The sequence below is a fragment of the Ochotona princeps genome, chromosome 11, assembly GCF_030435755.1.
Source record: "Ochotona princeps isolate mOchPri1 chromosome 11, mOchPri1.hap1, whole genome shotgun sequence".
Lineage (NCBI taxonomy): Eukaryota > Metazoa > Chordata > Mammalia > Lagomorpha > Ochotonidae > Ochotona > Ochotona princeps.
Window position 1 is genome coordinate 72,771,906 of NC_080842.1, and position 13,453 is coordinate 72,785,358.

The following is a 13,453-nucleotide window of genomic DNA, read 5'->3' on the forward strand; positions in this document are numbered from 1 at the left end:
ATGGATGGGGGAGCAGTGACCATGGATGGGGGAGCAGTGACCATGGGTGGGGAAACAGTGACCATGAATGGGGGAGCAGTGACCATGAATGGGGGAGCAGTGACCATGGATGGGGGAGCAGTGACCATGGATGGGGGAGCAGTGACCGGGGCTGGGGGAAACAGTGACCATGGATGGGGGAGCAGTGACCATGGATTGGGGATCAGTGACTGGGGCTGGGGGGAGCAGTGACCATGGATGGGGGAGCAGTGACTGAGTTGCTGCCAACACTCTACTCCCTGACTGGAGAGCAGTAACAAATCTTTCCTAAGTACATCTTAAAAATTTACTGATTTATTTCAAAAACAGAGTTAAACACACACCCTTTCATCTGCCAATTTACACCCTACCACTCACAGTAGTCAGGGCTGGGTCAGGCAGGACCAGAGCTCCAGGTGGCATCCCCGTGCATGGCAAGGCCACGTAGGGCACGCATCCACAGGAAGTGGGAGCAGCCACTGTGCAGCCCAAGGCGCTGCTGGCACCAGCTGTGAGCACCCAACTGCATATCTGTAGGCCTGGAGTGGCAACAGGGAGAGCTTCCAGTCTGCACCCCAAGGCTGACACAGGACAAAGAACAGCAAAGGAAACATTTTGAAAAACCAAAGTAGAAAGGGTAAAAAGTATTTCAATAAAATACAGATACAATTCCAAGTACTCACTCAGTAAGTACACATGTGGGGCTCAGAGTGACCTGGGGACTCCAGATATTGTTCTTGTGGTAGGAAGGGAAGTGAACAGTGAACAGAACGAACCACGTCACCTGTGCCACCAGCTCCCACACTGACACCCGTTCAAATCCCAGCTGCTCTACTCCTGATCCCTCCTAACGTGCCTGAGAAAACAGAAGATGGCCCGTACCCAACCTGCCACCCCAGGGGAGGCCTGGGCAGAATGCCCAAACCCTTGCCACCCCAGGGGAGGCCTGGGAGGATGGCTCCTGGCTTCTGCCTCACCCAGCTCCAACCATTGCACACCTACAGGAAGTGAACCAGCAAATGGAATATTCTCTATCATCTCTTTCTGTAACTTTGCCTTTCAAATAAATAAGTAAATCTTAATTTTTAAACCGGGCAATTACTAATAGCATGTACCACAGGCAAGGGCCACGTGCCTAGGACGGGCCCGGTGCCAGTTCACACCCCTCATCCGGGCTCTCGCCAACAGGCCCTGGGGCTGGGGCTGCCGAGTCATGCGGGAGACGGCGCCCGCTTCGTCACTGCCGCCACGCCATGCAGGTGCTCAAGGAGGGAACCAGTGGATGCGAGGGTTCCAACGTTTTCTCCTTCTTTCTTGCTTGCTTCTCTTTCTTCCTCCCACACTCAGCTCCTCAATCCCTGCTTTTCAGATCAGTTGAAAAAGAGCTGCCATTAAAATGCAGCCTTTTCTATGAGGGACATCACTGAGTACAGAAGTGCAATTCTAGAACTACTCCACGCTGTTCAGCAATGAGTCCCCAGAGCCGCTCATGCAAGCGCCAGGAAGGGACTGACCGCAGGGCATAGGCAAGTCGGGGCCGACGGGGCTGAGGCAGAGAGAGGGCACTGACTGCTTGCATTCTCTCCACACAGCCCGGGAAGACACTGCGAACTCTCCAACTGTGCAATGCAAAGTGACGCCATGGAGGCACACCCTCGCGGCAGCGGGGCCAAACACTTGGCACGCCGCCAGTCACCTCGCAGACCCAGAGAAGGGACACAGTCCCAGGGCTGAGTGACCCAGACCCCCAGAAACAACCACCCGCAACACTGCACACTGCTGCCACATACGCCACACCAGGCCTTGTCCCGTCCCGTCACACGTCACTGCGCGTTCCACTCTACCTTTGCACAGCTGTGTGTGTTAACATCACACAACTTTGTCACAGACGTAGGTCTGTGTGTCCCCCACGTCCACCCCAACCATCCCCCTCCCCTGGCACTGGGACTCCACCCCCGGCCCTAGCCCCTGGCAACCATTCACCCATTCTCTATTCCTAAACCTCAACACGACAGAGCCTTCAGGGCTGAACCTCACACCCCAGCCTCACACGCTCAGGCTCCTCAACGTGCTGCCAGCAGCTGCGGCTCGTTGCTTCTCCCAGCAGCCGTTCACCCAGTCCCCCGGATCGCAGCACGGCACGCAGGTGCCTGGTCAGGGCAGGTACGAGCCACATGAAGGCGTGTGTGCGCACCCTGCATACTCGATTCTCAGTGCAAGCGGCGCCCACACAGCAGCAGGAGCCTACACTGTAGTGCGGCGAGTTCAGCTCCACCCCCTGCACTGCCATCCTCCATCAGAGCCCCGCTTCCGCTCCCAGGCCCTCTCCCAGCTGCTCCGCTTCCGATGCAGCTGCCTGCTGACATGTCTGGGAAGGCAACAAAAAGACGACCCAAGTATCTGGGCCCTGCCACCCATGTGAGACCCGGAGTTCCAAGCTACTGGTGCGGGCCTGGCCAAGCAACCTGTGCAGCCACGAGTGACACAGAGGACTGAAGACTCTCTGCACCTTTCTCTCTGTCTCCATTTCTCCTTTCAAATAAATAATTAACTCTTTGAGAAGAAGAACAAGAACCAGAAGCAGAGGTCTGGTTCCTACAGTGGCCCACCACACTCCTGCCAGCCGTGGTTCAGTGGTTCCTACAGTGGCCCACCACACTCCTGCCAGCCGTGGTTCAGTGGTTCCTACAGTGGCCCACCACACTCCTGCCAGCCGTGGTTCAGTGGTTCCTCTGATCCTCACAGCCCAACATTGCAGAGCAACAACTAAATCCAGAAGCCACTGGCCCGACAACCCCTTGCACGCCCCACCCTCCTCTCCCTTTTCTGCCCTTCATTTTGCTTCAGCCTCTGGCTCCCCGCTTCCCCAGTCCTGTAATCAGGAAAGTACTCCCACTTCCAGTTCCCTCCGCCTGGGCGGACCCCTCTTCCTCCACACAGCACCTGAGGCACCCCTGTCATGTGCTGTGGCGCAGGGACAAGTGATGTCCCCACCATGGGTTCTGTAAGGCCTAGTCCTGCCAAGGCCACTGCCCGTGCGTTCAATACAGCTACAGCAGGCCGACCTTCAGACCAGTGAGTGAGGCTGTAACCATCTAAACGGCTTTTGGCCGAAAAAACAAAAACAGCGCCAAGCCCTGCCCTGGTGCCAGCTTTTTCCTGTTGCACGTGCCAGGCTCAGCCCGGCCCCCAGGCTGTTCCCACAGTGCTGACGACCACAGGCTTTGTGCTGCCACCCTGGCGACCGGGAGCCTTCCCAGATTCCTCCTGCAGAGACAGGAGCTCTCGGCATGGCCCTCGGGCTCCCCTGGAATTAGCACCTACTTCTCAGCTACACAAATGCTCAGTGGCCCCAGGACAGGAAGCTGGCACCAGAAGCTACCCGTGAACACGCAAACACAAACACTTCAGAAAGTTCTTGTACAAAATGGAACTTAAGGGCTGGTGCTGTCGCAGACCAGGCTAATGCTCCACTGGGGGCACGGGCACTCCCTACCGGCGCCAGTTCATGTCCCAGATGCTCCACTTCCCATCCAGCTCCCTGCTAATGGCCTGGGAAAGCAGTGGAGGTCGGCCCCAGGCCTTGGGCCCTGCACCCACAGGAGAAACCCAGAGGAAGCTCCTGGCTCCCGGCTTCGACCAGCCCAGCTCTGGCCATGGTGGCCATCTGGGGAGTGAAGCAGAGGGAAGATCTGTCTCCTCTCCTCTCCCTTTCAGATTACAAACATGGAATTCAGACAAGTGCAGCGGGAGTGCTGGTGCAGAGGCTGACAGTGGCAGGGGACCTGCCCTCAGTGCCCTCAGTGCCCAGCTGACGCTGTGGCACGTCAGGTCAGCCACTGCCAGCCACAGAAGCATCCCTTACAGGCACCAGCGTGAGGCTCAGCTGCTCCATGTGTAACCCGGCTTTCCCGGACAAGCCAGGAGCTTCTTTCAGGTCTCCCACATGGCAGCTGAGTCCACGGGCAGGAAGCTGGAAAGGAGGCAGAGCAGTTAGCACCTCATCAGCCCTCAAATGCGTTACCAGCGCTGCAGGCGGCAGCTTAACCCAGTCTACCCAGGGAAGCACAGCGACACAGCAGGTGAGGCCACTGCTTCGGGTCCAGCAACCTGAGGGGACAAGAGGCAGCTGGCAGTTCTTTAGTTCCTGCCATGCGCTAGCAGGGCATGTGCAGGCACCCAGCTTTTAGTGGCTCAGCCACAACCATTACGGCCTCTTGGGGAGTAAACCTATGGACGAAGAGGCGGATGTGGGTGTGTGGGTGTGAGTGTGATATGTGGGGGGGTGTGCAGATATGCCTGTGTGGGTATGGGTGTGGGGTGTGTGTGTGTACAAGTGTATGGGTGTGTCTGGGAGTGGGAGAGTGTGGGTATGGGTGGGTGGGGTGTGTGTATGTGTCTGGATGTGTATGTGGGTGAGTGTGGCGAATGTGTGTGTGTGTGTAGGTGGGCGTGGGGTGTGGGAAGGTGTGTGGGTGTATGTATGTATGTGTGCAGGTGTGTGTCAGGGCATGGGTATGGGTGGCGGTGTGGGTGGGCATGTGGGGGTTGTGGGGATTGGGAGGTGTGTGTGAGTGCGTGCAGGTGTGTGTGTGTCTGTGCGGGCATGGGTGGGTATTTGGGAGCTCTGTGCAGAGCGGAGGTGCGTATGCAGGTGTGTGCGCGGGTCCGAGGGTTCGTGGGGTGTGGGGAGGTGTGTACGCAGGTATGTGTGGGTGTGAGGGTTCGTGGGGTGTGGGGAGGTGTGTACGCAGGTGTGTGTGGGTGTGAGGGTTCGTGGGGTGTGGGGAGGTGCGTATGCAGGTGTGTGTGCGGGTCCGAGGGTTTGTGGGTTGTGGGGAGGTGTGTACGCAGGTGTGTGCGGGTCCGAGGGTTCGTGGGGTGTGGGGAGGTGTGTACGCAGGTGTGTGTGGGTGTGAGGGTTCGTGGGGTGTGGGGAGGTGCGTACGCAGGTGTGTGTGGGTGTGAGGGTTTGTGGGAGGTCTGTGCGAAGGGGAGGTGCCTACACACACCTGTCTCTACCACTCACTCTTCATTACAAAGCAAGCCTTGAAAATGCTAAAAAGCAAGCAAGCCTTTAGCATATTTTAAGCTGAGTGTGTCAAACAGCGGCCTGCCTGTTTTTGGGCAGGTCACAAGCTAAAGAACGATTGTACTTTATTAATTGTTTAAAGATTTATTTATTTTTATTGGAAAGTCAGATACTCAGAGAGGAGAAAAGAGAGAGGAAGATCTTTCATCCGCTGATTCACTCCCTAAGTGGTCACAACGGCCAGAGCTGAGCCAATCCAAAGCTAGGAGCCAGGGGCTTCCAGGTCTCCTGCGCGGGTACAGGGTCCCAAGGCTCTGAGCCATCCTGGACTGCTTTCCCAGGCCACAGGCAGGGAGTTGGATGGGAAGTGAGGATTCCAGGATTAGAATCAGGGCCCACATGGGATCACGGCACGTGGAAGGTGAGGTCCCCAGCCACTGGGCTACAGTACTGGGCCCAATTTTACTTTTTCAAACACACATTTACTACCCTGCCCCAGAATCAAAGACCACATCAGGACTGTGGAAATGGCTTGGAATTCAGGTTTCCCGCAGCACAGGGCAGAGCCACGGGGCCCACAGAGCTCTGGCCCACCAAGCCTGAAGTACAACCAGCCACACACTGTCATGCACTGTGTCAGACAACTTTAAGACCCTGTAGAGGGGCCCGGCGCCGTGGCCTAGCGGCTAAAGTCCTCGCCTTGAACACCCCGGGATCCCATATGGGCGCCAGTTCTAATCCTGGCAGCTCCACTTCCCATCCAGCTCCCTGCTTGTGGCCTGGGAAAGCAGTCGAGGACGGCCCAGAGCTTTAGGACCCTGCACCCGCGTGGGAGACCCGGAAGAGGTTCCTGGTTCCTGGCATTGGATCGGCGCAGTTCCGGCCACTGTGGGCACTTGGGGAGTGAGTCAGTGGACCGAAGGCTGATCTCGCCCTCCTTCTCTGTAAATCTGATCTGCCTTTCCAATAAAAATAAGTCAATCTTTAAAAAAAACAAACAGGAGTAAATCTTCTTGAACTTGGATAAAGCAATGGTTTCTCAGGTATGACACCCTTCAGCTATCAGCCAAGACAAACAAACAGGACCTCAGCAAAACTGAACTTGTGTCATAAAGTGTGCCGCCCGCACACGGAGGCCTGTGGAACTGAGGCTGAAGCTGCTCTACGGGATACTCACTTCCCTTCCCAGAGTTCCCACACTCCAGCCTCTTGCTTATACAGCCGGGGGGCAGCAGCTGACGGACACACACACACACACACACACACACCCCTAAGCATGCAGGCTCTCTCCGACTGCAGCCCTCGGCACATGTGCACACACACACACACCCTCGAGCACGCAGGCTCTCTCCGACTGCAGCCCCCGGCACATGTGCACACACACACACACCCTCGAGCACGCAGGCTCTCTCCGACTGCAGCCCTCGGCACATGTGCACACACACACACACACACACACACCCTCGAGCACGCAGGCTCTCTCCGACTGCAGCCCCCGGCACATGTGCACACACACACACACACACACAGACACGTAAGCATGCCACGTATGGAGCAGAGGGCAGGCACTCAGACACTGCCACACACGGCTGCAGCACCACCATCCCAGACAGCAAGACAAAACCATAAAGACAGGACAGTGCCTCCACGGTGGGCTGGCAGGACTTTCCAGCTGAAGCATGGCAATGGCAACAAACACCTTAACTTCCGAGCAGGCTTTTCTTCACTCTTACTCACCTACTTGACAGGCTGAATGACCCAGAGTTCCCCCGGAGGCTGGGTCACTTTCCAAACACCCGCAATGCAAGAACAGAGCCAGCAACTGGGAATTCCACCAGGCGTCGCCTACTCAACCACTGTGGCTCTGTCCTCCGTGGGTGCCCACGGGAAGCAGGGCAGCAGGGTGCAGTCCCAGGCCCTCAAGTACGGGATGCCCAAACACCGAGTGCCACAAAGTCAACCATGGTTGAGCCGGACAGGCAGCTGCTTCCTCCATAGCAAATACAAATCTGATACGCACTTCACGGGAACGTCACAGCCTAACGATGAATGGGCCTCAACCACCTCCACTCTTCAATCATTTAGAATCTATCTTAGGGGCCAGAGTCCGGCAGAGCACCTAAAGCCAGCGTCCCCCACGAGCACCAGCTGGAGGCCAGCTCCCTGCTAATGCAGCACAGAAAGCAGTGCAAGGGCCCGGCGGCGTGGCCTAGCGGCTAAAGTCCTCGCCTTGAACGCCCCGGGATCCCATATGGGCGCCGGTTCTAATCCTGGCAGCTCCACTTCCCATCCAGCTCCCTGCTTGTGGCCTGGGAAAGCAGTCGAGGACGGCCCAGTGCTTTGGGACCCCGCATGCATGTGGGAGACCCGGAAGAGGTTCCAGGTTCCCAGCTTCAAATCGGCACAGCACCGGCCGTTGCGGCTCACTTGGGGAGTGAATTATAGGATGGAAGATCTTCCTCTCTGTGTCTCCTCCTCTCTGTATATCTGGCTATAATAAAATGAATAAATCTTTAATAAAAAAGAAAGAAAGCAAGCAGTGCAAGACTAAGTGCTCAGGCCCCAGAGCAGCTCCTCGCCCCCAGCTGCACCCGGGCTGACCCCAGCCCACATAGCCCTGTGAGGGATGGACCCGGCCCGACCCCGGCCCACACGGCCCTGTGAGGGATGGACCCGGGCTGACCCCGGCCCACACGGCCCGGTGAGGGATGGACGCGGGCCGACCCCGGCCCACACGGCCCGGTGAGGGATGGACCTGTACGTGGAAGCCAGGTGTCTGTCTTGCCATCTCTCTCTTCCAAATGCATAAAATCTTAGAAAAGAAAATATCCTAATACATGGCTGGATTCTACCTGAAGAGTTTCTGAGGAAACAAACCTAAAGTGCTGGTTCCTGGGGACAGAGCTAAGCGCTCAGGAGGGAGGCGGGAGGGAGCAGCACGCACTCCCAGCACTGTCTCACTGTGTCACCACTGTCTCACTGTGTCACCACTGTCTCACTGTGTCACCACTGTCTCACTGTACTCCACCACTGTCTCACTGTGTCACCACTGTCTCACTGTGTCACCACTGTCTCACTGTGTCACCACTGTCTCACTGTACTCCACCACTGTCTCACTGTGTCACCACTGTCTCACTGTGTCACCACTGTCTCACTGTACTTCACCACTGTCTCACTGTGTCACCACTGTCTCACTGTGTCACCACTGTCTCACTGTGTCACCACTGTCTCACTGTGTCACCACTGTCTCACTGTACTTCACCACTGTCTCACTGTGTCACCACTGTCTCACTGTGTCACCACTGTCTCACTGTGTCACCACTGTCTCACTGTACTTCACCACTGTCTCACTGTGTCACCACTGTCTCACTGTGTCACCACTGTCTCACTGTGTCACCACTGTCTCACTGTACTTCACCACTGTCTCACTGTGTCACCACTGTCTCACTGTGTCACCACTGTCTCACTGTACTCCACCACTGTCTCACTGTGTCACCACTGTCTCACTGTACTTCACCACTGTCTCACTGTCCTCCACCACTGTCTCACTGTGTCACCACTGTCTCACTGTATCACCACTGTCTCACTGTACTTCACCACTGTCTCACTGTGTCACCACTGTCTCACTGTGTCACCACTGTCTCACTGTACTTCACCACTGTCTCACTGTATCACCACTGTCTCACTGTGTCACCACTGTCTCACTGTGTCACCACTGTCTCACTGTACTCCACCACTGTCTCACTGTACTTCACCACTGTCTCACTGATGCAAAAATAAGAGACTGGAAGGTTTTAAAGTCAGGCTATCACACATCACCTTAAAATAATGAAACAAAACCCACCTACTTTATCAAGCCAGCTCAGAAAGGAACCCTCCCGAATCCCTCGCTCTTAAGCCAATTCACCATAAGGAAAAGAAGGCGTGTTTTTCACGGTGAGCAAGCGTCTGCACAGAACAGGGGCAGCGAGGCCTCCTCACCACCTCCTGGATGGTGTTTCCACCAGGCTGCAGGAGCAGCAAGGCCTCCCCCACCTGGGCGCACAGAGCGGCAGCCACAACAGGATTCTGAAAAATGCTTCCTGAGGTGAACTGCTAACGTTGCGGGGTGCGAGCGAGAGCACGCCAGACATGTCTAAGGGTTATTAAGGAGTCTTTATTAATCAAGCTTGGTGATAACAAGGCCCATCAGAAACAGCAAACCACAAGTCCATATGGCAATCCAGCCGATCATAATCCAATCAATCGTGACCCCGACGGTCATTACCCTGAAGTCTATCCATTAAGCTGAAGACCTATGTCCCAGCTTCCCCAACAATACAAGTTATCCTAAGAGACACACAGTGAACAACCTGGACACACTTCCAAAGCTGCAGACACTCATCTTTCCCTGGCTTCTCTGCCCACATTCCATCACTGCCAGGCCTCACCTCTCCTGGAACTCCCCAGAGTACACAGATTATAAACACAAAGCATCTTAGCATTGCTGTCTTCACTGTCCTGCCAAGCAGTGAACAGAGGGTGAGGAATACAGACACACAGGGGCCATGCTCAGGGGTCACCTGTCCTCAGAGGTACTGGGGAGGCCAAGAGGTACTCAGTACTCAGTACTTAGAGGTATTGGGGAGGCCAAGAGGTACTCAGTACTCAGTACTTAGAGGTACTGGGGAGGCCAAGAGGTACTCAGTACTCAGTACTTAGAGGTACTGGGGAGGCCAAGAGGTACTCAGTACTCAGTACTTAGAGGTACTGGGGAGGCCAAGAGGTACTCAGTACTCAGTACTCAGTACTTAGAGGTACTGGGGAGGCCAAGAGTAGGAGTGCCAGGGCAACAGAAGCACAGGACCAAGAGAGCGAGCCCCTCCTCATCCTGAGCCTTTACGGGGCTCTTGAGGGGAGGACTACACAACAACGCAATACCGCCCCCTCTCAGGTGACGGGTGAGCATCACAGGTGTGCAGAGAACACCTAGACGGTGAGGGCGGGGAGTGGCCTCCAAGTCTGTGACCCTGAACTAGCTGCCTACCTCACCACACTAACCAACCACTCGAAGCAGACACACAAGGTTTTCACCATTCATACACAAATCTATGTAAGGCTTACTTATATTTATTTGGAAAGCAGATTTAGAGAGGACGGCCTGCTGCTCAAATGGCTACCACGGCCTGAGCTGGACCAGTCAGAAGCCAGGAGCTTCTTCCCAGTCTCCACATGGGTGCAGGGTCCCAAGGCTTTGGGCCGTCCTCGAGCTGGATGGGAAGCGGAGCAGCAAGGACAGGAACCAGCGTCCACATGCGATGCTGATGCTACAGGCTGAGGTTTAAAATTTATGTCTGTCTTATTCTCACAAACAAACCAACATTACTCCCCAGACCTGATTTTCTAGTAACACTCTCAGAAACAAACAAGAAGGGCGGTGCTGTGGCATGTGGACCAAGCCACCGACAGCATCACAGGGGCACAGGTTCAAATCCGGGAGCTCCCCTTCCGATCCAGCTACCTGCTTGGGGCCTGGGAGAGAGCTAGAGGGTGGTCCGCGTGCTTGGAACCCTGCACCCCTTCAAGGAGTTCTTCGTCTGTCCCCCTTTCTCCTGTAGCTGACTTTCAAATAAATGAATGCGTGTTGATGGAGTTTAAGCGGCTCCTCCCTGAAAACTCCCAGATGAACTAGCGTTTTACACACAACCAGACCAGAAAACAAGAAAACTACAAACCGTTGGGCAGCCAGCCAGTGAGGCTGTTCCCCAAAGACCCCCCCAGGAGCAAGCAGTAGAGGGGCCCTGGCTTCCCAGGGTGAATTACAGCATGCACAGGGTCCCCGCTGCACTTCCATTCCTGTGCGAGCGCTCCCAGGGCTCAGCCAGGGCTGGGGAGACAGCGGTAGAGGGTGGCGTGTCCCAGGCCACCCAGAGGACCGTCTGCCTGCACCCTCCCACACCCGCAGGCACCCTCCAGTACCCTCCTTCACCCACAGGCACCCTCCCGCACCCTCCTCCACCGGCCTGCACCCTCCTCCACCAGCCTGCACCCTCCTTCACCCACCTTCATCGGCCTGCACCCTCCTCCACCGGCCCGCACCCTCCTTCACCCACCTTCATCGGCCTGCACCCTCCTTCACCCTCCTCCACCGGCCTGCACCCTCCTTCACCCTCCTCCACCGGCCTGCACCCTCCTTCACCCACCTTCACCGGCCTGCACCCTCCCGCACCCTCCTCCACCGGCCTGCACCCTCCCGCACCCTCCTCCACCGGCCTGCACCCTCCTCCACCAGCCTGCACCCTCCTTCACCCACCTTCATCGGCCTGCACCCTCCCGCACCCTCCTCCACCGGCCCGCACCCTCCTTCACCCTCCTCCACCGGCCTGCACCCTCCTTCACCCTCCTCCACCGGCCTGCACCCTCCTTCACCCACCTTCACCGGCCTGCACCCTCCCGCACCCTCCTCCACCGGCCTGCACCCTCCCGCACCCTCCTCCACCGGCCTGCACCCTCCTTCACCCACCTTCATCGGCCTGCACCCTCCCGCACCCTCCTCCACCGGCCCGCACCCTCCTTCACCCTCCTCCACCGGCCTGCACCCTCCTTCACCCTCCTCCACCGGCCTGCACCCTCCTTCACCCACCTTCACCGGCCTGCACCCTCCCGCACCCTCCTCCACCGGCCTGCACCCTCCCGCACCCTCCGCACCCTCCCGCCCCGCCGGCCGTCATCACCCGCCGCCCCCACTCGGCGGCGGTCCCCTCCCGGGTGCACACTCACGGTCGGTGCAGCGGCTCCTCCGCCAGGGCCTGGCCGGGCGGTGGCGGCGGGGCGGGCAGCGGGGGCGGCGGCGGCTGCGGCGGCTGAGGCGCGGCCGGCGGCTGCTGCTGCTGCTGCTGCTGCTGCTGCTGGAACGACTTGAGGGACTCGAAGGCCTTCATCAGCTTCTCCAGGGTGGCCATGGCGGCCTCTCGCCCCGCCGCGCAGGGCTCCCCCGGCACCCTCGCACAGGCCTCGGGCAGGCTCGCGGCGACGTGGCGACGTGGCGACGCGGGGCCGCTCAGCCGCGGAGCAATGAATGAGGCCGTCGGTCGGGGCCCGAAGCCGAACCGACGCACTCGGCCATCTTGAGCTCGTCCCGGCAGCCCCCGCGGCACCCAGCGCGTCCGACGGCGCAGCGCCGGCGGGGGCGGGGCCACGCCGTAGCGGGCGGGATTGACAGCCCGAGGCTGCGAGCTCTGCCTATTGCCGGCCCAGACGACGGCCAGCCCCGCCCCCTCGCCTCGCCCCTCGTGGCGACGCAGGACGCAGTTCCTCAATGAGGCGAAGACAGCGAGGGGGCGGGGCTTAGAGGCGAGGGGCGGGGCGAGCCGGAGAGTGCAGGGAGTGCGGGGGCTGGCAGGGCGGGGGCCGGGGGGCCGGGGGCTGGCGGGGCCGGGGGGCTGGCAGGGCGAGGGGCTGGCGGGGCCGGGGGGCTGGCGGGGCCGGGGGGCTGGCAGGGCGAGGGGCTGGCGGGGCCGGGGGGCTGGCGGGGCCGGGGGGCTGGCAGGGCGAGGGGCTGGCAGGGCGGGGGACTGGCAGGGCGGGGGGCCGGGGGGCCGGGGGCTGGCGGGGCCGGGGGACTGGCAGAGCGAGGGGCTGGCAGGGCCGGGGGGCTGGCAGGGCGAGGGGCTGGCAGGGCCGGGGGACTGGCAGGGCGGGGGGCCGGGGGGCCGGGGGCTGGCGGGGCCGGGGGACTGGCAGGGCGAGGGGCTGGCAGGGCCGGGGGGCTGGCAGGGCCGGGGGACTGGCAGGGCGGGGGCCGGGGGGCCGGGGGCTGGCGGGGCCGGGGGACTGGCAGGGCGAGGGGCTGGCAGGGCGGGGGACTGGCAGGGCGGGGGGCCGGGGGCTGGCGGGGCCGGGGGACTGGCAGGGCGAGGGGCTGGCAGGGCCGGGGGGCTGGCAGGGCGAGGGGCTGGCGGGGCCGGGGGACTGGCAGGGGGAGGGGCTGGCAGGGCGGGGGACTGGCAGGGCGGGGGGCCGTGGGGCCGGGGGCTGGCGGGGCCGGGGGACTGGCAGGGCGAGGGGCTGGCAGGGCCGGGGGGCTGGCAGGGCGAGGGGCTGGCAGGCCCGGGGGGCTGGCAGGGCGAGGGGCTGGCAGGCCCGGGGGGCTGGCAGGGCGAGGGGCTGGCAGGGCCGGGGGGCTGGCAGGGCGTGGAGCTGGAAGCTCTGCGGGCTGAGCCTGAGCTCCAACTCCGCCCCACAACCCCTGTGAGGAACAGGGCAGTAAGACCCTGTGAGGCCAGCAAGAGGGGGTCCGGGGCCAGACTCCGATGACAGCGCCCTGCCCTGGCCACCAGGCATGGTCCCCCTCCCCATGGGCACAAACGCTCACCACAGGTGTGGGTGCTCCCTCGTGCCAAGGGGTGAGGGGTGCAGGCTAGT

The 13,453-nt window shown here is 59.8% G+C and overlaps 1 protein-coding gene across 4 annotated transcripts in view; it reads right to left on the reverse strand.

Annotated features, from left to right (window-relative positions):
* HTT (huntingtin) overlaps positions 1-12,080 on the reverse strand; it is a 358,005-nt gene extending 345,925 nt beyond the window's left edge. For all 4 annotated transcript variants that reach the window (XR_009246318.1, XM_058670321.1, XM_058670320.1 and 1 more), the window contains exon 1: positions 11,810-12,080. Coding sequence is in view for 3 of the 4 variants with exons in the window: in XM_058670321.1 (XP_058526304.1) it covers positions 11,810-11,991 (182 nt within the window). In the remaining variant the exon portion in view is untranslated. The remainder of the gene's footprint in view (positions 1-11,809) is intronic.
* Between the last annotated feature and the right edge of the window lie 1,373 nt (positions 12,081-13,453).